Source organism: Bison bison, unplaced genomic scaffold (assembly GCF_000754665.1).
Source record: "Bison bison bison isolate TAMUID 2011002044 unplaced genomic scaffold, Bison_UMD1.0 scf7180017864508, whole genome shotgun sequence".
Classification (NCBI taxonomy): Eukaryota; Metazoa; Chordata; class Mammalia; order Artiodactyla; family Bovidae; genus Bison; species Bison bison.
This window is the reverse complement of record NW_011495064.1, coordinates 12,094,361-12,121,695: the sequence shown is the minus strand read 5'-3', so window position 1 is coordinate 12,121,695 and position 27,335 is coordinate 12,094,361. Positions and strand designations below refer to the sequence as shown.

General features: G+C 46.8%; 1 protein-coding gene across 1 annotated transcript in view; it reads right to left on the bottom strand.

The window, feature by feature from the left end:
• The window catches only part of SFXN5 (sideroflexin 5), a 133,288-nt gene extending 106,246 nt beyond the window's left edge, over window positions 1-27,042 (bottom strand). Inside the window, exons 1-3 of the mRNA XM_010829769.1 lie at window positions 26,921-27,042; window positions 15,789-15,857; window positions 4,084-4,161 (exon numbers count right to left, since the gene is read on the bottom strand). Coding sequence (XP_010828071.1) covers window positions 4,084-4,161; window positions 15,789-15,857; window positions 26,921-27,022 — 249 coding nt within the window. The 5' untranslated portion in view covers window positions 27,023-27,042. The remainder of the gene's footprint in view (window positions 1-4,083; window positions 4,162-15,788; window positions 15,858-26,920) is intronic.
• Between the last annotated feature and the right edge of the window lie 293 nt (window positions 27,043-27,335).

Genomic DNA, 27,335 nt, shown 5'->3' with positions numbered 1-27,335 from the left:
GCCTGGAGGCACATGAGAGCTTTCGGGATAGAAAACAAAGCAGGCCCAGAAAACAGGACAGGCAGCTTTAAGCTTCTGAAGGGAACAAAGAGAGGAAACATGGCCTCATTTCCCAACTCTTGAAAACTGGAAAGAGTCCCAAGAGGAAAAGCCAGGCTGGAGGGGAGCTTGGGCTGAGAGCAGACACAAGGGCAGGAAAGGCCTGGAGGCTGGACTCCTCTGGTCCATGAGGAGCTGCCAGGGTCCGAGGACCGGCCCCCCACCCTAGAGAGGGGCGTGTCAGGTCACACCAGCGGGCTCCTCGGTGCCACAGCCAGAGGGCAGCACTTCGCTCAGGAATAAGGACATCCGGCCCTGCCCTGTCTGCTGATGGCTGCTCCCAACCAACTCAGCAGGCAACACAGGCTCCTGAAGATAGACCTTGCATAGCCAGCACTGCAACATCATGCGTCACTTCAGGGGCCCCACACAAGGGCATCTGGCCAAGGAGCTGCCTCTCTTGGCACCTCTGCCCCCTCTCCATGTGGCAGGCTGCTGTCCAGCACATTGGCCTGTCCCTTCCTCTAGGGGCCATCTTCCTCTAGGGGCCGTTCTCTCTGTGCTCAGGATGTTTTTCCTCCGCCCCTTCCCAGCGCCCCCTCCTCACTAATCCTTGGTCATCCCTCAGTCTCAGGTGAGAAATCTCTTCCAGACTCCCTGCTTCTGGTCAGGTGACTCCTCTGCTCTCCCACGGCATCATGTATTTTCACTGTCGTGGCCTGGATTCTGGGGCGTCCCGGGGGCAGGATCCTCCTCCAGCCTCTCCCCTGCTCTCCCCCAGCTCCTAGCACCAACACTGGCCTGGAGATGCTCCGTAAACACATAGCAAAATAAACTGGATTGGGGAGGGCTGATGGCTTAGCCACCTGGCCCAGGGAACACCCAGCCAGGGACCAGAGGGTCGCGTGGACTTTGTGCCTAAAGGTGTGAAAAGGCAGGGCGGTGCCTCACAGTCACCAACAGAACAGAAGAGACTACAGCACAGGAAAATGTGTTTCTGGACGGAAAATAAGCAGAGTTTTAGGAACTGATCCAGCAGAGAGGAGGAAACCATCCCTCAATGCCTGCAGAAGCCACACTTGAGAAGCCAGGCCATCACCCCCAGGATGCCAGCGAAGTTCAGGACTTGGAGGGCCCAGGCACCCCAGGAACAAAGGGCTAATCATAGGGCTAAACAGAGGGACTTGGTTGAAAATCTGAATTCAAAGCAGTAGGACCCCTCGGCCTTCTCCACACAGCAAGGGGGCTCTTACCACCCTCGTCTGTGTCTCCCAAACACTGGAAGGTTATCAACCTTCTGGAGAAATGGAATCCAAGTGACTCCAAACTTGGGAACACTAGCCCAGTGGAAAGAGGGAGCTGCTGCTGCTAAGTTGCTTCAGTTGTGTCCGACTCTGTGCGACCCCATAGACGACAGGCCACCAGGCTCCCCCGTCCCTGGGATTCTCCAGGCAAGAATACTGGAGTGGGTTGCCATTGCCTTCTCCAACGCATGAAAGTGAAAAGTGAAAGGGAAGTTGCTCAGTCGTGTCCGACTCTTAGCGACCCCATGGACTACAGCCTACCAGGCTCCTCCATCCATGGGATTTTCCAGGCAAGAGTACTGGAGTGGGGTGCCACTGCCTTCTCTGGAAAGGGGGAGCAGGTGAGGCTAAAAGCAGAGAAATCAATGAAAATCTGCAAAGTGAATATTGGGGCTTCAGCCTTGCTCCTCTAGTTGGCTTCCAGAATGCAGAGGTGAGAAGATACTGTATTTACAAAATAGGAAGAGGATCCTGCTGAAAGGACTAAAGAAAAGAAACAACCAAATAGCTCTCAGAAATTAAAATTTGTACTAGCTGAAGTTAAAAATCCGATAGACACGTTGAAAATAAACTGAAGGAAATTTCCTGTAAATCCAGACAGAAGGAAAAAGTGAAAGAATAAAAGAGAAGAAAAGGATAAGAAAATCTGAGTATCAATCTAAGATGTTGAATATTTGACTAATAGGAATTCCAGAATGAGAAGAAATTATCAAAGAAATAGTATAAGAAAAATTGCCAGAACTGAGAGACAGGAGTCTTCAGATTGAAAGAGGTCACCAGAAACCCAAAATAATAAATTTTAAAAGACATAGCATTGTGGAATTTCAGAAATAAACCATATACATAGACAGGAGATCCTAAACATTCCCAAAGAGAGAAAACAGGTCACTTGCAAAGAATCAGGAATAAAACAGCACTGGATTTTTCAAAAGCTAGACTAGAAGCCAGAAGAGCAATGTCTTCAAAATTCTAAAGGAAAATGTTGTCAACCTAAAAATTGGAATTTTCTCCTCAGCCAAACTGTCAGTTAAAGCTGAGTACAGAATTACAATTACAAATTACATTTTTTTCAGATATAAAAGGACTCCAAATTTTCTTTCCACTTACCCTTTTTCAGGGAGCTACCAGAAGAGGTCTTCCACTGAAATGAAGGTGTACACCAAGAGGAGCTGAGGGAGCTGCGCCCCAGAATTGAAAATTTCAGGGGAAAATATGGAAGTGAAAAGGGCTTCCCTTGTAGCTCAGCTGGTACATAATCTGCCTGCCGTGCAGGAGACCTGGGTTCAATTCCTGGGTTGGGAGATCCCCTGGAGAAGGAAACGGCAACCACTCCAATATTCAGGCTCCTCTGGCCATGGGAAATCCCATGAGACTGGCTGGCTACAGTCCATGGGGTCACAGAGTTACATACAACTGAGCGAGTAAACCACCACCACCATTAAAAATATCAAAAAGCTGCTAGAAGATACAGTAAGAATTAGAGATGGTACAAAGAAAACTCTGTCAGGGAGAAAAATGAGGTAATTATTAAATCCAGATAAAACATAAAGTCAAAAAGGAGAGGAAACATAATCATATACAACAAAGTTGTAGTATTGCTCATATAATTGTCATAATGTGAATATTGAATATCCATAGACCCCAAAACTATGATAACTATTTTGGGAGGGTGATGAGGGTAGGGGAGAGAAATGTGTTTATGGAGGTAAATAATAAGAGAGATGGATCCTCAACTACCACACAAAAGAACTAGTTGAGAAATAGCAGTACAGATACGCTTAGTTTGAAATACAGATTTCTATCTGAAGAAACAGCTAACAGCATTTGCTTCTGGGGAAGAGAAATGGGAACTGGGGAGAGATGGGGCAATACACTATTTTTCCTCACAAGTGTTTTCGTGCTATTTGACTTTTTGAACTTTGAAAAAAAAAAACAACTGTGAGATTAATTTTTAATAGCTTTTAAAATAAAGCTTATGAACAAAAAGAAAAACTTCAGCACATTAACCATCTGTCTCTACAATCACTAGAGCTGCCCTATACTACATCTCCCTACCTTCCCCCCAAATCAGACAAAACCATCAACTTTTCAATTAGCTGTAGTTCAAGCTTCTACATGATATTAACAAAACAGAAATTGCAGTGTCTTAGCCTAATTCCATGGAGAAGGCAATGGCACCCCACTCCAGTGTTCTTGCCTGGAGAATCCCAGGGACGGGGGAGCCTGGTGGGCTGCCGTCTATGGGGTTGCACAGGGTCGGACACGACTGAAGCAACTTAGCAGCAGCAGCAGCAGCCTAATTCCACACTGTCTCCTCCATGTTTCTCATCCTCAGTCTAAACTTCCGGATAGTGGTATGCTGGTGAGTATTTTTGAGAAAAAAGTCCTGATTTATAGTATCTATCAATTTCCATGGTGTAAATTCTCACATTGTGGCTGATTTCAAGTCATCACTGCGGTGTCACTGAATGTGGAATTGGGAAAAGATGCACATGTCAGCGCCAGCAAATTATTGCCTTAGGTTTCTCTAGTCTTAGCAGCCTCCATACTTCCCACCAGAGCAGCCTACAGGAGGGCCCTGAGTATCCCCTCCAAAACCCACAAGTCCACAGGAGATGTAGCAGCAGTAAAAGTGGATTCTGGGGGGAAGAGAAGCGGTTCTGGCTGCAGGGCAGGGATAGCGAATTTGCCACCTTCCTTCCCCGCCACCATTCCCCCACCCCACCTCCAGCAGAGTTACCTGCTCATTGGTAACCCCTGGGCGCAGGGTCCCATGCTTATAGTCTTCCAGCAGTTGCACAGCCTCTCTGAGACGTCTCTGCAGGTAAAGAAAAGGGACACTGAGGGGCACAGATCCAGGGCTCCAGCAACACTTTCCCTTGCAGGGGTGCATCAGTATTGACCCAGCACTGACCATCTTCACAGTGTGCAAGACCTGCCCTTCAGTTTATGGGACACACTCAAAACAATAAAGAGGACTATAGCCTAAACGTCCTTTCACAGGGCAATGGATAAACGTTTGCCATTTACCCAGTGTAATAATACTATACACATTATTCGGTGGTTTAAAAAGTAAAGTAGATCTCCATGGCCATATCTCCAAGGTATTTTTTTAAGTGTGAAAGAAATTGCAGAGGCGTATGATGCCATTCATTGTACCAAACAAACAACACACACAGAAAACAGTTTTTCCTATGAGAATATTTATGTGAGTAAATGTATCAAAAAAGCTCTAAAAGGAGACCCGTCAAACTAGTGACAGAGGTTACCTTGAGGTAGGAGGAAAGAGTTCAGATTTGGCAAGTGGCGTTGGAAGAAATTTTAGTCTTAATTGTAATATTGAAAGTTTTTATAAAGAGAACATATTTATGTAATACTTATATAATTTCTTCTCAACATTTGAAAAACACTAGCAGAGATTTACATACTCAAATACATATGGCTACAGTAACTGATGGGGAAAAAATAAAAGAGAATAGAATTGTATGATTTTTAAAATCTTAAAAACTAGAGACAGCAACACTGAGAGAAGGCAGTCTTTGTCCACCGAAAAGACTTGTATAAGAATATTCATCATGGCACTCTGCAAATAGGCCCAAACTGCAAACAACTCAAATGTCAGTTGACAGACTGGGTAAGTATATGCACACAATGAAATATTACACAGCATTTAAAATGCAAACTACAGATATGTTACAATCGGATAAATCTTCTCAAGAATGGCACCCTGATATCTCTCACCCCATGTTCTTCTAGAACTTTCCCACATCCCCCATCCAGAGGTACAGTCTATGTCCCTCCACGTGATTCTCGGCAGGCCTTTGTGACTGCCTTAACAATAGAGTGTTGCCAAGGTGAGGTTGTGTGACCTCTGAGGCCAGGTCATGAAAATGCCTTGCATTTCTACCTGGCTCTCTTGGGATGGTTGCTTTCTTGAAACTTAGCCATCACATTGTAAGGAAGCCCAAGTAGCCTATGAAGCGACCCATGTGGATTAAGAACTGAGGGCCTGGCCCACAGCTCCAGCTAAGTGACCAGCTAATGGTCAGCAACAATTGGCCCTCCATGGAAGTGAGCCATCTTGAAACGGACCTTCCCCACCCCCGTCAAGCTGCCTTAGCCAAGGCTGCGAGACAAACCATCCTCTCTAAGTCCTGTCAAAACTGAAGGTCAGTGAGCAAAAGAATTACCTGTTGTTATTTCAGGCCATTAAATTTTAGGGTGATTTGTTACATGATAATAGAAGGCCAATTCACACAATGATGAGCAAAAAAGGCAGATGCAAAAAGTATATATAAATTTCAAAAACAGGTCAAACACACCTATGGTGGTAGACGTCATTATGGTATTACCTTTGTGAAGGTGGGTGGGGGTGTTGACTTGGAGAGGGCATGAGGAACCCTCTGGAATAATGGAAATGCTCAATGTTTTGATCTGACTGGTAGTTACACAGTATAAACATGTGTCAAAATCCATTAGGCCATACACTTTGGATTTATGTATTTTGCTGTATGTATGGTATATCCTTTTTTTAAAAAAAATCAATAATAAATAGACAACAGTGAGAGAAGGCAGCCTATGTCCAGGTCAGATGAGGAACGGTCATCAGGGATGCTCATGATGAGGGAAGAAACCCAGGGAAGCCACCCTGTTCCACTTTGACCAAGGGACAAAGTTGGCTAAGGATGGGAGTGCAGAGAGACCTCCACAGAAGCCCCTGGTCCAGAGGCAGGATGCAGCTCCAGGGCGGGTTGCCCCATGGGGTGTCTTCTGAGCAGGCTGACAGTGGTCGCATAGGATGGGAAAGGAACAGCCACCTCCCGCACTAAAACAGCAGGACTAACCCCAGCCCAGACAAGCCAATTGGGCTGTCAGGAGGCCAGGAGAACTTCTTACTTGGGACAGCCCGACTGCTGTAAAGTACTGCCTCTTCCCTTTCAAATATATGTCTATCAATTTCTGAATTCCAGAGTCCTTCCCCAGAATCTCTTTGCTTTCAAAGTAGAGACAACTTTGAGTTGGTGTTTTTTCCAGGTGTAATCCACTCTGTTTAGAAAAAATGTCAGAAAAATCGAAAGCACTCACAAAAATGTTGTAATCACCTGTAAACATACCACAGAGATAACCACTGCAAAAGTTATTATTTTCCTTCTAGACTTAATACATTTGCTTTTCATGTTGGTTGATTGCTCTAACTTGCTTAAGTTCAACAGAAAGTGAGCAGTTCAGTATTTGAGGCCAGAGTTTAGTTAGACCCTTGTTAACTAGTCTCTGCAACTGCCCCCCAAATCCTCCTGGTGATACGACAAGCTGCCCGCTCCAAGCCTGCTTCCTGCCAGCCTCAGCCTTGGCCCCACAATAAGTGCTCTACTTTCCACCCTGAATGGTGAATGACCCCGTGTTCTCATTATGTTCCCACTCCAGGGATTTAGTTCCTCTAACAACCTGGCCAGATTCCATCTCATTCCACACAGTCATCAAAGGGAGGCCTCTTGCCACAGGATTAAGTTCCAAAGAGCCCTGATCTTGGCGCTCATTGAGAAAGAACCAAATCCAAAGCTTCCGGAGATAGGCCTGCTAATGCAGGACTGGGACAAGCTAGCATGTGCTTGTCTGCCTCTGGGCCTTGCTAAGCCTCAGCTTGGCCTCCTAGCTCAGAGACTGAGGGATAGCGCTCCCAGCGCCTCTGTGGGACAGGAAAGGCCTCGGGCCTTGCCTTGAGAGGTCCCTGAGGGCTGGCTGTTCTGGGAGCTGGACTTCTCACAGCAGAGAAGGGAGCCATTTTCAGGGAGCCTTGAGGGATAGGAGGAGAGTCTCTCTGCTTGAAGTCCTCCTCTCACCCCGATGCATTACACACTTGACAGAAAAGCCCGGGGCACTTGAAGGATGGGGAAAGCAGGAGGCCAGCGGCAGGGTGAAATTTGCAGAAAGTCTTTTCAGTCAGGAACAAACAGGCAGCTACGCCCTGAATGCTAAGATGGTGAGGGGCCCAGCCGGCCTGGAGACAAGGCTGCAGGCCCTATTCTGGAGCCCTGGGCTTGGGGATGGACAGCCCAGGTTGCTGCTTCCCAGACTCCATCACCTGCCTGCCAGAAACTGTCGCAGCAAGACTCTCTTCTTGTATCTGATGGGCATGATCTCCAGAAAGTCTCTCTGGAGACAGGCATCTGGGAGGTCTGCTCCAGGGCAGAGAATTTGAACAGAGGTCCCGCCCCGAAGCCCCAGGGGGAGGAAGGAAGCCAAAGGGCAGTCCTTCAGTGTTAGGGTGGTGGCAGAGCGGGCAGGAGACCCTGGCAGACAGGAATGAGGATGTTGGAACACAGGACGGAAAGGCACAAAATGGGAAGATGAGGAAAGTCATCAGAAGCAAAGCTAATCTCTTTGGAGGGAAGAGGTATACCTTAGCCAACCCCCAAACTAAATGCACACAGTATAATCCATGCCTGGCTAGGGAGCATGTCTAAATGATTTGAATATTTTATTTATTATAATGTTTAATATGTTAAGATATACAATGGGCATGACAGCAGTGGGCCAGGAGGTGAGGATTACCCAGAAACATTTCACCCCTACTTGTGATAAAGGCCACCCACTTTTCCTGCAGGCCCTCACCCCTGATCTTTCCTATACCACCCCACCACCCTGGGTTGTCTGTCCCCACCCATGTCCATCCTTCAAGGCACAGGGCCATATTCAGGAATCTTCCAGAAAAGTTCCCTCTGCCCTCTGAACACTCAGAGAGCATTTGGTTTGCACCTCTTTGAGGTCCATGGTCACTCACCACCACGTGCCCCTGTTACCTGTCAGAGACTGCAGGGTGCAGGGAGCAGGAGACTGCTGTAGGTTATGTTGGCTGAAACGCAGGGCACTCCTACCCCAGTCCATCACCAACACGGGGCCACACATAATGAGCACTGATAAATATGAGGCTGCTGGGAGGAGAGGTGAAGGGTATAATCAGGGTTAGGGACCAGGTTCCAAAGCAGCAGGCCAGAGGCCCTTGAGAGGTATGCTGGTTCTACGGAATCGTGGGATTCCAAGAGACCATGCCCTGTTCACACAGGATGTGGATGACAGTACCCCTCTGTGAGTGTCTACTGAACCACGTGGACATTCCTTTCTCTGAGATAGCTGGGGTCCGAGCAGGAAGGGCATTTCGATGCCCAGGGTCACAGAGTGGGTGGGTGTCATCTAGGAATCTCAAGTCCCTGCATTCCCAGCTCTGGGCCATTTCCATGAGACATGAGCATGGAAGAGCCTCCTGTCCTCCAGATGGTCAGTAATTGAAAGAGGGGTGGTCTCCCAGAGAAACCATAGAAATGCTTGCATCCTGAAAAGCCGATGTCAATGGTGGCCAGGTACCCCACATAAGAAAGGGAAGGGCCTTCTTTATTCTCATTCAAAGGCAAGCCCAGTTGCTGCTGCGTGTTTAGCGAAAGTGGGTACAATTGAAACCTGGACATTTCAGGCAATCAAAATTTGGGAGTCCCACTTAAAATAGGGGGTGGGGGAGAAGGGAGGAAGGGAAGGAGAGAAGGAAAGAGAGGAAGAGGGAGAAAGGAAGGAAGGAAGGAAAAGAAAGAGAAAGGAAAAAGAAGCGTCAATGGTCAGGGTGAAAATGAATGTGGGGAGCGGGGTTGGTGTGCATGAGGGAACGGAGCTGGCGGTAGGGACGGGGGCAAGGCCTGCCTTGATCGCTCAGTATCTAATTGCTCTCACCTGGGCCAGTCTTGAATCGGCCAAAGGCAGGGCTGTGCATTCTTACCTTGCCTGCCACATCTTCAACCATTCCTTTCTGGATCCCGGATGGTGGGATTTGGGGGCCAAGGCTTTGTGCAGGCAGAGTCTCAAGCCCTTCTCTCATCCTCCCTTGGCCTTCCTAAGCCCTTCTTGTTCCTTCCCAGCAATCCTGGGACCCACAGGGTTATCTGTGCTGAGACTGTTTCCTAGTTCAACCACAAGCTACCTCTGGGAGGCCCAAGAGAAGGGGAAACCAGGCACACGTTTCCCTGTGGCCAACCTCTGGCCACCTTCAGGACACTGAATGTGAGTTAATTCTGACAGCATGACAGGTGGTATAGCCCTTTAGAAAGTAAATCTGTCCAGCTATGCCTAAGAACTTTAAAAACAATCGTGGTCTACATCCTGGATACCCTACTTTTGGGAATATTTTTCTAAAAGAATAAATTTATCAGAAATGAAAAATAATTTGCCTAAAACTATTTTTGGCAAGAAAGAAAAAGGTAGGAAACAACCTATCTGTTAGACCTAAAAGCCTAACAGAGATGGATATTTATACTAAAAGACTTGACTTCCTAAAATTATAAAGACTTGGAAATAAATGAAAAAAGCAAATAAAAAGTCTATGTTCAATGTAATAAGCATGACAAAAATGTATACAGATGGGCAAAAATCTGAAGTGTGTAAGGGTACTGAAATTTGGAAATTTTAAAATTTAAAATTAGACTACCTGATGCTGTCTAGAATGCATTTAAATGGATAGTCTTACTACTATTGACAGCATAAACTGATAGTCTTGGTACAGATTGGTACAATTTGCAGGGCAATTTGGCAATATATATCAAAAGCCTTAAAATGCCTTTCATTCAGAAATTCCACTTTTAGGAATTTACCCCAAGGAAATAAAGAGAAATATGGGGAGATATATGTACAAGGATATTTATCGCCATATTATTTATATTGGCAAAAGACTTGAAACTACCCAAATGGTCAATAGAGAAGATGATTAAGTTTTAGAATAATCACCTGATGGATTACTATGTAGTTATTAAACACACTTTGAAATAACATTTAATGACAAGGAAAAATGCTCAAGATATGCTATATGGAAAAAACAATATATATCATGTATACATATGTCACATATGATTTTAAATATGTATTTACATATATATATATATATACACAATACATACAGAGAGAGATCTTCCTTGACTTACGATGGGGTTCATCCTATCATAAAAATGTCACTTTAAGTGAAAATATCACATCTTAGGTTGAAAATACATTTAACACACCTAACCTACTGAATATCATGGCTTAGCCTGGCCTTCCTACACGTGCTCAGAACACTAACATTAGCCTACAGTTGGGCAAAATCATCTAATGCAGAGGCTATTTTATAATAAAATGTTGACTACCTCATGAAATTCATTGACTACTATACTGAAAGTGAAAAACAGCATAGTTGTGCGGGTGTAGAATGGTTCTAAGTGTATCGGTGGTTCCCGTGTGTGATCACGGGGCTGACTGGGACCTGTGGCTGTCATGGCCCAGCATCGCAAGAGAGTATTGTACTGTGTGCATATCACTAGCCCAGGAGATAATCAAAATCCACAACTGGAACCATGACTCCTACTGAATGCATACTTTCACACCATCATAAAGCCCATAAATCGTAGACTTAAGTCAGGGACCGTGGATATAGAGAGAGAGAGTAAGATACAGATACAGATATATATATGTACACATTATACACACCACCCTAATTTTGTACAGATACATACACTAGAATGATAATTGTGATTATTTCTTGCAGGAGAGATAATGAGCAGCTTTTATTTTCTTTTTTAGACTTTCATATGTTCCAGTATTTAGAGATTACTACCAGAATCACAAAACATCAAGAGGCACATAATGTCAGTTGTTTTCATTGGTCACCTGGTTGAAGGAGTGTTCTCCAAGCTCACCACTGTAAAAGTACCTTTTCCCTTAGTAATTGCTAAGCAACATTTGGAGGCGATACTTACCTGAAAGACTAAGAATATCCTGTTTTACAACAACATTTTATTCCATGCAAATAGCATCTGTTAATGATCCTGGTTGAAATCAGTTATTTCACTGAGGACTGCTGCTGCTCCTGCTGCTAAGTCACTTCAGTCGTGTCCAACTGTGTGCGACCCCATAGACGGCAGCCCACCAGGCTCCTCTGTCCCTGGGATTCTTCAGGCAAGAACACTGGAGTGGGTTGCCACTTCCTTCTCCAATGCATGAAAGTGAAAAGTGAAAGTGAAGTCACTCAGTCGTGCCCAACTCTTAGCGACCCCATGGACTGGAGCCTACCTGGCTCCTCCGTCCATGGGGTTTTCCAGGCAAGAGTACTGGAGTGGGGTGCCATTGCCTTCTCCGTCACTGAGGACTACATAATGTTTATTTCCTTCAACATTTATTAGCTGACATTCTTCTGAGAATAAGAGCTTCCCTCTCTCATATTTTTAGTTTTACTATGGACTCATGGATTCTTTTTATTATTCAATGTATTATAATCCATTGTTTTTCTTCTTAATGTTCAAATTGTCCCAAATGTGGCTAGTGGGACTCAGCCACTTCCTGTTCCTGTGTCTCCATCATTCTAGAAACATTTTCTTACTTTCTGTAGCAATGCTCTTTGCCTCAGGTGTGGATTTGGCAAACTCTCCAAGAAGCCCTGGGTGCTTTTAGTAAGCGATGGCATTTAGGAACGAAGATCTGAGTGCCAAGTATGTCCCCTGTTACTGGGGTGTCATTGTTTCTAGGCCCTTTCAGTGATCAGAGTCAGAAAACTGAGAAATATAAATGTAAGTATATGAATGTATATGTGCATAAATCATGAGTTCACATTGATTCCTCCAATTCAAATACAACATAATGTAGTTTTTGTCTTTTCCCCTACTTCATATTTGTATCTCCCTACTCCTGCGGAGAGAACCCTGGTTCCCAATATCAGCGTAATGATTTATTCTGTCCTATGATACACCCAAAACAGTCTCAGATTACTTCACAAATACTAGTAATGAGTTTCTGCTATTTGCACTGCTTCCGTTGGTTTTCCACGTCCTTCAGAATGATCATCTGCCAAACATTCATTCTCTTAAATAATAATTGAATTCAGAATAGCAAACCCCTTTCACATTAAGTTCATGATTTAAAGTAACTCAGATGTCAGCTGGTACGGCCTTTCCTTAGAGATCTAGATCTAATTCCAGGACCCACATGAAAGGATGAAGTTAGGGCTTCTGCCAGGTCCCAGGGGTTTCCTTCCTCAGGCCCAACTGTCCACCTACAGCACTGAGAGCAGACTCCCGGCCCCTCAAGAGCCCTTTAAAGAATGAATTCTTGCAGAGACTTCAGGAACCAGGCAGATTTTATGACAATACAATAGGAATGATGGTGGAAGGGACAGCACCTTTCACAGCATGCATGACCAACCTCTAAAGAGCCCCAGACACTGGCCTTTCCGTTCATCATGGTTACTTGCTCTCCTTCCCACTGTTTTCCCCTCATGTTCCTTCTTTCTCCTCCCTCTTAGGAGGATTGGAAAAGCACAACTCTTCCTCTTTTGTCAAACAGGCAACCTCCTTCTTCTCTGAAGCCTTGCTCAAGACATTCTTAGAACAAAGACAGCCTTCTTCCTAAGAGAAATTATGGTGAATAAAATTTGCTCCACCTCATTACACACACAAGGGCTGGAATCTTTTTAAAGCTTCGCCAGTTATAAATTACAAACAATAGCTGCAAAACTCTCTCAAGATGAGTCTATCCATTGACTCAGCTACTGCCCCTCAGAACTGGGTCATCAGAAGCCTCCAGATGCACAGCATCTTTCCACCGCAGGAAACTCTGGCTTCCAGAGCCACCTCTCATGTCCTCCATTCTCCTCTCACACAGGTGAGCCGGCCTGTCCAGATCTCCTCTGCCTGGGCAGCCATCACCCCACGCTCCCTCCCAGGATGCAGCCTAGGAGTGTTCCAGGACACTCTGGGAGAGAGACAGTGCTTTGTGGGCATAAGCCATGGTCTTGGGCTGAGCCCAGCAGCAGGGGAAATCTGGCCCTCCTGATAGCACCACAGTTGTCGGGGAGGGGCTCAGGTAAGAGATTCTTTCCTCTTCCTGCTCCTAATCTCCATCACTTCCAGGCAAATGGCCTTGCCAAGCTACCTGCCTGGATTGGAACTAGGGAGGGACAGAAGGGCCCACTCATGGCCCTTTTGGATTTTTTAGGGCCTAGAAGATCTTCTATGGGCAGAAAATTTCCACAAGGCAAGTAGTACTGGAAACAGTCCCCAACTGGGATGCAGTAGGAAAAGGTGTAGATCTTTTCCAGAAAGCCTATCGGCATCCTTGATGAAGAGAAGAAACAGAAATTTGAAAAATATTTTTAACTGATTGTTGCATCAGTTATTTTCTGGTCATTAAATAGTTAACAGTCTTTGACATTTCAATTAATGGTAAAAAAAAAAAAAAAGGATACGACTTTTAAATTTACTCACAGGGAAATAGGCAAAAGATAGCTTAGTAATGTACAAAGATGCTGAGGTCTTTCCAAATGCAAGAGTGGAAGAAAAAATGTGGTACAGGAAGATAGCAGTAACATGAAATGGTCTGGGGATGAGAGGAGTGTGGACTAGAGAGGAGGAGCTGTGAGCCCCCAGCACAAGCGGTGTGCTGCCCAGCTGCCCCCAAAGCACCTGCCTGCTCGTGGTAACTGGGGGGAGCACTGATACACGTCCAGACCGCCCAGGACTCCCTCCACCATCTCTCAATGTGCTGCCTCCAAGTTCACCATCAGCATCTCCATCTCTTGAAATAAGCGTTTGTCTCCACCACCTCCTCCATCAAGCAGGAAGCATTTATGTTGGGATTTTTGTCACAATTCTATCTAGTTGGGCACCATTCCAGAGCTTTCAAGAAAGACACATAACCTAGGCTGGGTAAGTAGTTCCTCTAGTTTGGTGCGCCTCCACATTTTTATGTAATCCCATTGATTACTCCTTTGGAGACTCCTGACAGGGCCCGGAAGTACAATAGCCTTGCCCTTCAGAGACACTACACCCAGAAATAAGGTCAGCCAGGTAAGTACTAGAGTCCTTCATCCTTCCTGGGCTGCAGCAGGAAATCACATATCAGGGTAATCCCCACATTTCCCATAACTGGACTGCTCTCCCAGGCACAGTGGGGATGGAGAGATGGAGATGGTTCTAGGGCCAGGTGCCCAGCAGGCCCTGTGCTTCTTTTTCTTCCCAGAGCCGAAGCAAGCCAATGCTCAGCACAAAGGTGAGCAGAGAAGGGCTGCCTACTCAGGGGGCTGACTCAGAGGCTCAGTGACTTCCATCGGGGTACGTGGGGCCTGGGGTGGGGAGTTCAGGCCTTCTTCCAGCTTGGGAGAGCTCTCTAAACTTGAGTTACCTGAACAAGAATGCAAAGTGGCCAAAAATAAGTGTTCTGGAGACAAGCTTACCTGGGTTCATACCCTGGCTCCATCACTGGCCAGCACCATGTGCCTGAGACTTAACTTCTGTCTGTATGTTTCCTCATCTGGAAAATGGAACTTAAAATAGAATCTACCTCAAAGGGTTGTTTTGAGTTAATCCGACAAGCTAATACATGTAAAATGTTTATGACACTGCTTTGCTCACAGAAAGTGCTTAACAAATATTCACTACATTTTATGTGCATGCATTCCTATAAACGTTTGTAAATACAATACAAAGGATAGAAAGACACACTTCTTGGAATGGCTCAAAGAAATCTGATGGTAAATGTGACAATATCAAGGATTAGTGAGAATGTGGAGCGACTGGAACGTTGGATGAGAATGTAAAATGGACAGTAATCCTCAAGCAACTTCTCGGCAGTTTCCTACGAAGTTAAACGTATACTTACCATATGCGCCGGCAAACCCAGTCCTAGTTACTCACTCAAGAGAAATGAAAGCATACATCCACACAAAGAATGCTCAGAGCAATTTTATTCAGAATAATCAGAAAATGGAAACAGCCCGTGTGTTCATCAGCAAGTGGACAGAAGAAACAAGATCTGGAACATCCTTTCAATGGAATGCTGCTCAGCGGCAAGAAGGGATGAAGTACTGACACATGCGACACAGATGAAGCTCAGAAGCACCACGTCAAGCGAAAGAAGCAGACACACAAGGCTACGCACTGTAGGACCTCACTCATACGGCGTCACAGAAACAGCAAAACAACAAGAGCAGAAAATGGTTGCGGGGGCTCAGCAGGGGCTTGGGGAGATGGATCACAAATGGTCATGAGGAGTACGGTAGGATGACAGAAATGTTCTCCATCTTCATGATGAACACTTCATTGTGGACACTTGATATGTCTGTCAAAACTCACAGGAGTGTTCACATATAAAATATAACGTATGCCTGAGTCGCAATCTTACCTATCAGAGGAGGGGAGTGAGTAGGGAGAGGGCATGAAGGATCCTTCTTGTTCTGAACCGTTTGGATTTTTGTAATGAGCACATAATCCATGTACTTGGTAATCGTTTTATTGAAGTTTGAAATAATAATAATGACATATCTACCTTGAAGGGATGTTGTGAGATCCAGATGAAATGAGATAATGATGACCTGTGGATCTTCCAAAGTCACAAGGTATAAAGGCCAAGGGGCCTCCATTGAGAGTGACAGCCATGACTCACCTCAGTGACAAAGAGTGTGCGTGGGTCGATGATGTCCAAGAAGTGCCTGAAGCGACCAAAGAAGGATGTCTGGAGAAGGGGCGGGAGAGGAGAGTGGATCAGTTGCTGTACCCCTTTCTCTAGACAATGGGGAACCCACCCACAGCTCGCCCTTACTGTCAGGGTCCCACAGTCACGGGTGATGAACGCCGAGGCCTCTCGCTTCTTGGTGACCTGACGGCAGCTCTCCCAGGTCTGAGGCTTTCCAAAGTCAACTCAGAACGACCACTGAGACATGTCTGACCCAATGTCTCTTCCATGTGCCTCCCATTTTCCTCCCTCTTCTCCCAATGCCCTGAGATCAACTCCGAGCCTTTCAGCAGCTCCAAGAACCAAAAAGCATGACGGCCAGAGGGGCGGTCTGGTCCCCAGCCCTCTCCCAGTCTGCCCGGCCCACCACAGCCTTTGTGCTTTGCTTAGGACTTTAGGAGAGAGGGTCTCTCCCCAAAGTCCAGCACAGGCTCTGCTGCCAGGGAAAGCTCCCCACCGTAGAGCTCAAGCGAGGATACCCAGCTTGCAGCCCTCAGGCCTTCCTTCACCCACGCCTCAGGACAGAGGGCCAGCTCCCCATCCTTATCCCTGAGCAGGGGCCTTGGAAAAGGAAGGCATTGTGCTAAACAGGCCACAGGCATTAGAGCACAGTGAAAGGAAACCAAGCAACGCTGCTGCTGGGCCTTCTGCCCTCAGGACAGAGCCAGTTTGGCAAAGCCAAGCTCCAGGGGAGGAGAGAGGGGACCCAGCGAGGGGACAAAGGGGAAAGCTGCAAACGTTGGGGGTTCATGCCTCACTATCTTCAGGCTCCCTCCCACATCCTCCCTGGAGCCCCACAGCTCTCCAAGCCCAGCCTCCACGCCGGGAAGGAAACAGAACACACCCACTATTTTCCCTTCTCACTAGGACATCAGACCCTGCAGCCAATTTCTGCTCCTTCCCCTCCTCAAAAAAGACCGAAAATAGACCCGGGTCACCACAAGGTCTCCTGACACACCATGGCACCCTCTGCCTGGAGCAGCCTTTCCACCCCTCTCCCGGCTCCAGCCTTTCACAGATCTATCAAGCTTCCACACCATTGCTAACTAAAACAGTCGCTTCTCTAACTTCTTATACATCAGAGGCCTAAACCATCCCCCAACTTACACACAATGCTCAATCAGAGATGTTCAGAAGTGTGGGCAGAGGTGTGTGCTGAGAACACTCACTGCTGCATTATTTATAAAGGTGAATTGTGAAGATGACGATCCATTCACAGGATGGAACAGCTCAGCCATCATGTTTAGGACAATGTTTATGCCATGCAAAAAGCCTGTGATTTGTGAACTGCATCTAAAACGCATGATTTCAACTTAGTAGGAGATAAACAGCGAGATGGATATTAAATTGGGAGCAAGGAGACAGGGTGACACCCACTAAAACAAACCAGAGTTCCTTAGAGCAGCGGACCCCAATCTTTTTGGTACCAGAGACCTCTGGTTTCTCGTGGAAGAAATGTTTCCACAGACTGCGGGTGGGGTGGGGGGAAGGGTTCGGGGTGATTCAAGCACCTTACCTTGTGCGCTTTATTTCTATTATTATGACATCAGCTCCACCTCAGAGCATCAGGCATTAGATCCCAGAGGTTGGGGACCCCTGACTTAGAGAAGTGGCTGATTCCAGGGCTGAGGTAGGGAACGAACACGATGCGACTGGCACATTTTGTCGTGCTAGAAAGGAACGAAGTGCCCCTCCCCAAAATGACGGGGGCATGTCAGAAGGACCAATAAGGCGCAAACGGACTCTGTGTCTCTGAGAAGTTTCCAATTGGGTTCACAGTGTATTCTGAAGGGACTGAGTCTAACCATGTGGAAACATCAGACAAACCCAAACTGAGGAGCATTCTGTAAAATAAATGGCCTTGTTCACCAAATATGCCAATGCGGTAAAGACAAAGAAAGGCTGAAAAACTGCCCCACATTAAAGGAAACTGAAGAGATAAGGCGATTGAACATAACGTGTAATTCTTGAATGAATCCTGGACTAGAGGGGGAAATGCGTTCAAGGAGATTGCTGAGACAAAGGATAAAACTGGAATAGGATCACAGATTAATAAAAGGATTGTATCCATGCTAAATTTCCTGAATAACCACACTCTGGTTATTGCTACAGACTGAATATTAGTGTCCTCTCAAAATTCATGTGTTAAAACCCTAAATGCCTAGGTGATGATATTTGGAGGTGAGGCCTTTGAGAGCTGATTATATGAGGGCAGAGCCCTCATGAATGGCATTAACAATCTTATAGAGATGCCAGAGAAACCCCTCACCCTGTTCCACCACGTAAGAACACAGTGAGCTGTCTACGACTAGGAATCAGACCCTCCCCAGACGCTGTATCTACCAGTGCCTTCGTCCTGGACTTCCCAGACTTCAGTACTGGGAGAAATTAACTTCTGTTGTTTATAAGGCACCCCATCTATGCTATTTTTACTATAACAGCCCAAACTGACTAAGACAGAGATATAAGAGAATGTCCTTGTTGTTAAGGTTACAATGAAGTATTAAGGGATAGCTGAATAGAATCTACTCTCAAAAGGTTGAGAAAAAAATGATGTGTGGATACACAGGGCAGCAATAAAACCTGGAAATGCAGGTACTATTATTCTATTTACAGATTGAAGATGTTCTTAGTATCATGTGCATTTGCTATCTTTCCTGGCTTTATGGCCACCTGTAGACAAAGAGCATAATAAAGGAAATGTGACAACTGTTGAAAGCTGGTGGACCTAAGCAAAGGGTATACGGAATTGAATTCTTCTTGCAACTTTTCTGTAAGACTGAAACTGCTTCAAAATTAAAAGTTCAAAATTACATTATTTAAAAAGCTACATGAAAATATATTAAAATGTTAAGAGAGATAGCCTCTGGGTAATAAGAATATGGTTTATTTTTATTCCCATATCTTTTACATTGCTTTTTAAATGAAAAAAAAAATCAGTATTATATTGTGTATAATAATATAAAGAAGTAATATTCTATTTTTATAATATGTATTAAAATAGACTGATATATTACTTGATTATAAACTGCTGAAGGATGCGGGCTATTGGATGTTCTTTCTGTATGTGCCTTGGCTCCTAGTCAGGTGTTCCATAAATACATCAGCCCCAACACGAATGAGTGGGCTGCTGAGCAGCCAGTGCCCTGGAGGCTTCCTGGAGTGATGCAGCTGGGCTGGAAGGGAGGGTAGGATGTGAAAGGGATAAGAGTATTAGCAGTTAGCATCCCAGGGAGGGAAGAGGATCAGCAGAGGGGAGGGCCCAGAGGAGAACGGCCTAAGGGAAGTGCTTCTTGCAGATGATCCAGGAAAACATCCAGCCTCTGACTTGCCCTGTGGCCCATCACCGGTTTCATTCTGTCCCGGCCTGCTGACCCTGCTGTATCACTCTCCACCACTGCCACTGGGAGAGAGTCCTAAGTAAAGCATTTCGCTCCATAGATGCCTACCAACCCCTACGGGACTAGCTGATGGAAGACCACAGTGAACAAGCCCACAAGGAGCTGAGACCATCAAGAGAGACAAACAAGTAAAGAGATAACTATAAAACTAAGTGAGGCATCATAACGGGCACTGGGGACACAGGTTATTTCTCCCTAGTGAGTCAGGAAGCTTCCCAGAAGAGCTGGGATGGGCGGATGGATGAATTTACCGAGGAGAGAAGGGTATCAGCAGGAGCGCAAAGGCATGCAGGTTCAGGTCAGAAGCTGCACCTGGCTCCTGCAGTTTATTCAGTCATTCACCAGAAAGCTACTGGAGACCTATTGTGTGCCCAAGGCTGTGCTAGTCCTGAGCATAGAGCAAAGTTGACTGGTTGGGGGAACGAGGAATAATATAGTCATAGTAATGCCCAGATTTCTAGTCAGACACTAATGCTTACTAACCAGGATGAGGAAAGCAAGAAGCGTATTGATTCAGTGGAGAGGAAGATAACAGTTCTGGGTTGGTCATGTACACTTGGGACACTTAAGAGCCTTCCAGATGTAACTTTTCAATAAACACTTACACATAAAGGTCTGAGATTCCCTTTATGTGCACACATGACAATGTCCTAACCCAATCAGCCAAAGAACCTCCCCTTGGCCCACCAGGGGGAAAGTTAGGCTTCCTGACTCACGGCAACGATGGAGGCCACAAAGCAGAGGAACCATAAGGCATTTTGTCAAACAAGGGAGGAAAAACTGAGTTAGTGCAGAATCCTGCAGAAAGGTAGAGCAAAATTTAAATGAAACGGTACATTAACAGGCTCAAGGCAAAGCAGGGCTGTGGGGAAGAGGCCTACATAGATCTGGACTGAGAAGTAAACAGAGGGTTTTGTTTCTTAAAAACTATAAAATTCAGTTAACTATGGCATGGGATGTCCAGAAACTCCTTATTTGAAGCCCTGCCCTTGTATTGATTCTCTGAGTCAAAGACCCACCAATCAAAAGCAGGATGTTTCAATCCTCTTGCCAAGTAGAGGAGGTCATCAATACCTGGTTCTATTAATAGAAGGATTGAGCCATTAGCCACTGCAGTCGCTGACTTTCAACACACCCTGAAAGGAGTCTAAGGCAGAGCACTCTGTGCTCTAGGAAGACTGGTAGAACAGCCCTTCAGAGAGTTAAGTATTTCAGGAGACACTTTTTATGAACCTGGATTCTTACATCTTCCCATTCTTAGAAAAGCACTAAACCCATTAATTAAGATATCTGTTCCTCACATATAGCAGCAACCTTCTGAGATGTGTGCTTGATTACACGTAACCCCTTTGCCAAAATCACACACATGCTGACCTCTCCCCCCTTACCTCTTCATAGCTCTCTGAGCGGCTGCCTCCCAGACTATAGTCCTCAATAGACACTGCTACTGCTGCTGCTGCTGCTAAGTCACTTCAGTCATGTCCGACTCTGTGTGACCCCAGAGACGGCAGCCCACCAGGCTCCCTCGTCCCTGGGATTCTCCAGGCAAGAACACTGGAGTGGGTTGCCATTTCCTTCTCCAATGCATGAAAGTGAAAAGTGAAAGTGAAGATGCTCAGTTGTATCCGACTCTTAGCGACCCCATGGACTGCAGCCTACCAGGCTCCTCTGTCCATGGGATTTTCCAGGCAAGAGTGCTGGAGTGGGGTGCCATTGCAAATAAACTCAACTCACAGTTCTTACAGGCTGCGTTTTTGTGTTTGTTTTCCTCAATATTGATCCTACTGATATAAACAGCACGTGAGTGAGTGACAGTCGCTCAGTTGTGTCCAGCTCTTTGTAATCCCATGGACTGTACAGACTGGATTTTAGACTGTAGCCTGAGAGGCTCCTCTGCCCATGGAATTCTGCAGACAAGAGTACTGGAGTGGGTTGCCATTTTCTTCTCCATTTAAGCAGCGAAGTTCCTGGCAATCCATAACCTTGGAGAATGTGATTTCTCAGTGAGTACAAAAGAATGGCTACTCAGTGAAGGAGGCGGCTGGGGCCCCTCAGAGCTGTGTAGGCCTGGAGAGAAGTACTCTTTGTAGCTGCCATCATGTGTCTGTCTTCCCAGCCTGATGCATAACATGGCAACCTCATCAGTCTTTATTTTCTCAATAGTTTAGTAACATGGTCTTTTTTTTTTTTTGCCCTCCAAAATTCACTTTTTACCCCATCAGATAATCAGTGGATTTTTTTTTCCTTCCCTTTTTCTTCAACGGAAGAGTGAGTAAAGTAATTCCTTCCCATTCCTCTCACATGAAAGGTGAGTCAGCTACTTCTCAGCAGGGGCTCGCAGCCTGCTGCTTCCTAACTCCCAGACCCGGCCCAGGAGAGCAGAGCCAGAGAGCTGCCTCGAGCAGCAGCCCAGGGCAAAGGCCTGAGAAGAGACTGACAGCAGGCTTGTATCCAGACCTCTACACAACTGCACTTCTCATCCAGACTGCTCATCTGGATGAGGAACTCATCTGGATGAGGAACTCACTGAAGCTGTAGCCCAACAGCAGATAGGCTGGACCAGCTCAGTGGTCCTCACTCGGAGGACGGAATCCCCTGGGTTTTCTAAAATCCAGGCTGTACACCCAGGGATTCGAATTCTAGTGGCCTGGGGTGGGCTCGGGGCATGAGAGTCTGTTTAAAAACCCGCCCAGGTGATTACTGTGCAGCAGGGGTGAGAACCACTGGACTCGAAGGTGCTGACCGTCTCCAAGGCACAAAGAAGCCCTAGGACCAGCCCTGCGACACAGTTGCTCTCTAGCCTATAGGACGCACATGATTTAAAACATAACCACCTGCAAGGCACTTTCACTTCAGAACTTACTTCAGTAAACTATATGAGAAACTGCCCCATTGCCTCCTGACTCTCAGCCCACACAAACCTCTCCACCCTGAAGTGAAGAGTGCATTTCTGGGCCCACAAGCTGCCCGGACCCCAGAGGCAGCCCTCAACAAGCCACCTGCTCTGTTCTCATAGGCCTCGGTGGATTCGGGGCCCAGCACACACAGCATACCTATACCCCCAGGCATCTTCGCAGATAAGTGAGATTCTGAAGGAACAAGGAAGTTTAAAAATAATCATAATAAAGCAAACATTTCTGGATAGATTAAATCACAAATGGAAAGAATCATGTATGTTTTTTTCCTGTCCTGGGGCCTCAACTTGCCAAAAATGGTGTCAGCCCTAAAGGAAGAAAAGAGTGGGTTCAGGAAAGGAAATGAGTAGAAAAGAAGCAAAGGGAGCAGTCAGAACACAGAGCTCCCCCATGCACTCTGGCCATTTCACCAGGTAACATGTGGCCATGGGTAAGAGCATGGACTTGAAGTTTACAGGAACAACAGGGGGCAGAGGAGCATCTTAACTAATACCACAGAGAAGCCTTCAGCCACGTTCAGAACAGGAAAATTGTACAGGACAAACAACCCAGTTTCTTCAACAAATACTGGGTTGGCCAAAAGGTTTGCTTGCAAAACTTGAACAAACATTTTGGCCAACCCAATAGAAAGAAAGAGGGATGAACCAATAGATTAACATATCAGTCAAATATAATGTGTGCGCTCTGTGGGTTCTGATCGAAACAAAGCAATTGTTTTTAAAACACAGTAAGGGAAATGTGAACAGTGCAATGGACTGAACGCCTGTCCCCACACTCCCAAAGTCAGCGTTGAAATCCTAACACCCACCTCCCACCTCAAGGTGATTGTTTTAAGAAGTGGTTTCTTTGGGGAAGTATTAATGTCCTTATAAAAGAAACCCCAGAAAGATCCCTCCTCCCTTCTGCCATGGGTTTCAGCTAGAAGATGCTATCTATGAACAAGAAAGTTAGCTCTCATCAGACAATGAATCTGCCGGTGCCTTGATCTTGGACTTCCAGCTTTGAGAACTGTAAAAAATAAATTTCTGTTGTTTACAAGCTACCCAATCTACAGTATTTTGTTACTGCAGTCCAAACGGACTGGTTTGATGATATTAAGAAATAATTATTTTAGGTGTGTTAATGGTATAGTGGTTATGTTAAAACTAATTTAAAAATCCCCTGATATCATATGAAAAAGAAGGCACTTCACCTCTGTGATATTCTCTCCGTAAAACCCATAACTGTCTAACCATGAGAAAAACACTAGACAAATCCCAACTGAGGGACCTTCTAAAAAATACTTGACCAGTACTTCTCAAAACTGGTCATTAATAGTCAAGGTCATTAAATAGAAGGTAAGTCTGAAAAACTGTCATAAAACAGAGGGCAGACTGAGGAGACATGACAACTAAATGCGATGTGGGATCCTAGAACAGAAGAATAACATTAGTGTAAAAAATAGTAAAATCCAACAGTCTGGAGTATAGTTAATAGTAATGCTGGTTTCTTATTCTGACAAATGTGCCACGGTAATCAGAGAAGATGACTTTAGGGGAAACGAGGTGAGGCTTATTCAGGAATCCTGCTACTCAAATTCTGCACACATGAAATGATTTCCAATGGTAAAAAGTGTATTTAGAAAAGCTAACTTAAACAGTCTTTTTGTTTTAGAGTTACCTATAGCAGGTAGAGTGAATAATGGGCTTCGCATTAAAATAATTCCCTGATTGAGGGTGGGAGGCATAGAAACGAAGCTGGCCTAACACTGGTAATTGCTGAAGTTGGGTGATGGGTACACAGGAGTTCACTGACAATTGTCCTCAATTTTGTATGTTTGAAAATTTCCCTAATAAAAAAGTTGACAATAAACAGAAAACCGCAGACTCTGGAGCCAGACTGCCTACTGAATCTGTTTCTTTGTGTGCCAGTTTTCTCATCTAGAATATATAGGGTAATTGTCTCAACCTGTCTCCCATGGTTGTCATGAAAATTAAATTGGTCAATACATGAAAAGGTTAGAACAATGCTTGGCTAGCATCATCATCTTATGGGGAGAAAGATGTTCACAGACCAAAGCCCATTGAAGCAAGCTTTCTCCACCCTCTGACACGGCTCAGAGCTCCTCCTTCCCCTGCCCCCTACAGAGAGAGATCCTTGAGGAATGAAAGCAAGAAGGGTTCTGGGGGACTCCAGGGAGTAAGGAAAGACTCTGTGCAGTCTTGCAGAAAATGGTGTTATTGGTTAGTGGATTAAGAGCAGTGTCCCTGGTGTGGGCTCTGGGACTGAACCCTGGATTATGAACCATTCAGGGTTCAACGTGCTGAACGCAACCAGTGTGGTTGGAAGCAGGATTCCAGGGAATGGATGGGGGTTTGACTGGAGGGCAGCAGAGGTGGGCCATGCAGGCCTTTGGGGTCTTCAAAATAGAGGTCTTTACCTCAGAAGCAGGGAAAGCCACTGGAAGGCGTTTAAGAACATACGTGTTGAGGGAGGGTGCAGCATCGCCTGATCAGACCTGCACTGTTGGAACTCTGCCATGTGAAGAGGAAGGGATTGGAAGAGGGCCAGAGTGCAAGCAGGGAGACCTGGTAGGAAGCTTCTGCAGTGGCTCAAGAGATCAGTGAATGGCAGCTCAGTCTAGGATTCCAGCAGTGGAGACAAGTGGATCTGAGAGCTATATGAGATGAAAATCCTGTTTGTATTTAGAGGGTGAAGGAGAGGAAGTCACAGGGCTCTCTGGGTCTCTTGGAGTCAACTTGATGGCAGTTTGGGCTGCTTGCACAACCAGGGAGTCGTGTGAGAGGGGCAGAACTGGAGGAAAGGCAGGTTCCTTAACATGAACGAATATCACATGCACTGTGCTTTACACAGGGCTGGAGGAGAGCTGCTGCAAAAGCAAATAGAGCAAACACCTGCTGCCCTCGGGAGTGGTGCCAAAAAGAGGTACCAGCAACGGCTGCCTCGACAAACTAGCCTCAAGTATGCGTTTACGTCTCCAGCAGGGATAACAGCAATGGGCTCCGTCATTCGGAGCCACTAGGAGGTTCTCAAATATCTGTGTGTGACTGTCCCAGGACAGTTGCTGGAAAAAAAATGAACCCATAAATTAATTGAGCACATTACTATGTGCTGAGCCCCAGCTCAGGGTATCATGAAGACAGGCGGAACTACAAGAGCAGCCCCTCCTCTCAGAGTGTGTTCACCAGTGTTGAGGAGGACCAGTAATCACACAGAGGAGTAGGGATATTAGAGGACCACAGGGCAGACTGCAGTAAAGGCTGACTTATGAGGATCCCACTCGGGGTAGTCAAAGAGCTGGGCAGGAAGGGGTCCCATCAGGGGATAAGGGAAAGAAGGGAGGAAGTGTTTAAAAGGAGGTGGGCCTGAGTCTTGAAGGACTAGTAGAATGTGGGGTTGGGGAGTGGGGAAGTGGTCAGCTAATGAAGGGTCACTCAAGTCCAGGCACAGGCACCCCAACAGGCCATTCGGGTGGCACCTTGCACTGGCAGGGTGACATCAGTCTCCCCTTAGATACTTGCATGCTGAGATGGTTTATTTTTCAAAGGAATTAAAGTCTTGTTTTAAAACAGTGAGGATATTTTCTCAGAAGGCTCAAAAGCGCAGCTCCTTAATTAGCAAATCTCAGTGCACCGCTTTGCTGGAACCAGTCCCTCTCCCACCAACATGATAATAACCAACCAATCAACCACCGCACCGATCTTGGTACAACTTTCTTTCTTCCTGCAAACTTCTTTCCATCCACCTCCGTGGCGTTCCCCCCGCCCCCCAACCCCAGGCAAGCCTGATTCACTTTAGCCAAGTCTCTTTGCCCCTTTTCTTAACACAGTCCAGCAGGGACCCGGGTATGCGGTGTAGGAAAGGTCCCTCCCAGGCTCCTGCCCGGGCAATAAGTCTGAACTGCGGACTCTCTCTCCTGGGCCGAGGGAGAGGAAGAGACGCCCTGTCGTGAGGAGAGGAGGGTCCGAAGGAAAAGGACGACTGTCACCGTGCTCCGAAGAGCCATATAGGGTCGGACAGAGACGAGCGCTTCGTGGAGATCGCAGCGGGTTAGGGGGCTGGGGTAAGCTCCCGGGGACGCGGACCCTCCGAGCTCCGGGGATGACACAGCGTTTCCTCTGCACCCCCGGCTCTCCCCGCACGTCCTCACTCCATCCCCAACAGGGCCCCTGCCGGCCGACTGGCTGCATCAGCGGAGGGGGCAGGGGTCGCCAGGCACCCCTCGGCAGGCGGTCCTAACCCATCCCCACTGCGGACCTTGCTTGGGGTGGAGAGCTGGGAGGGGAGCAGCTCGGAAAGAATGTGGGTCACCAACCGGGGAAAAAGTTAGAAGGCGTCTCGACCACGCCAACTTTTCACCCAGGGCCGGATTCGAACTTTCCGCTTGGAGTGGGCGGCTGCACTGCCCAAGCGACCCTGAAGAAGCAGCTTGGATCCCGGGGCTAGGATCCCCGGCCGCGGCGGGCAGTGTCCAATCACAGAGCGCCTCTGGCAGGAAGGGCTGGAGGGCGCGGGCGGCTGGGGAATGACGGCGCCGATGGCCAATAGGGAGCCAATACATCAGCCCTCGCCCACCCCACTGACCAATGGGAAAAAGGTGACTGTGGCCGAGGTCCACCAGGCAGTAGCTGCAGGCTCCCTGGTGGCCGCGGGTCGGAGACCCTAGGGCTAAAGAGGCTTTTGGAGAGGAGTTTGCTCGCCCTCCCTGTGCCACCCACCGACCCTCAAGCCACAGCCCGGTCCTCACCTGCTGGAAGCGGGGTTTGCCCAGCTGGAAGGGCGGTGCATCGGTCGAGGCATTAGCGGCACTAGCCGCCGCCGCCGATGCTGTAGTCGCTGTATCCGCCATGGCCACTGACGCCTGCAATCTCCGGCCCTTTTAAAATGTCCCTCCTCGGCCCCCGCCACAGCTGCCTGTCCCGATTGGCCATAAGCTACCGCAGCAAGCCGAAGGCGCAAAGGGTTGTGGGGAGTGTAGTTTTTCTTGTCTCGGAGCTTGACAACCCTAGACTGCGGAGAGTTCCTATGACTCAGACTGGGTCTGGGTTCCTGCCGCTAATTTTGCAGGCGTCGGCAGTCCGAGAAGAGGGCGCGTGTACGTCTCTTAAGATCTCAATAGGGGTCAGTCGGGCGACCCCTCGCTGGTACTGCCCCTAGAATTT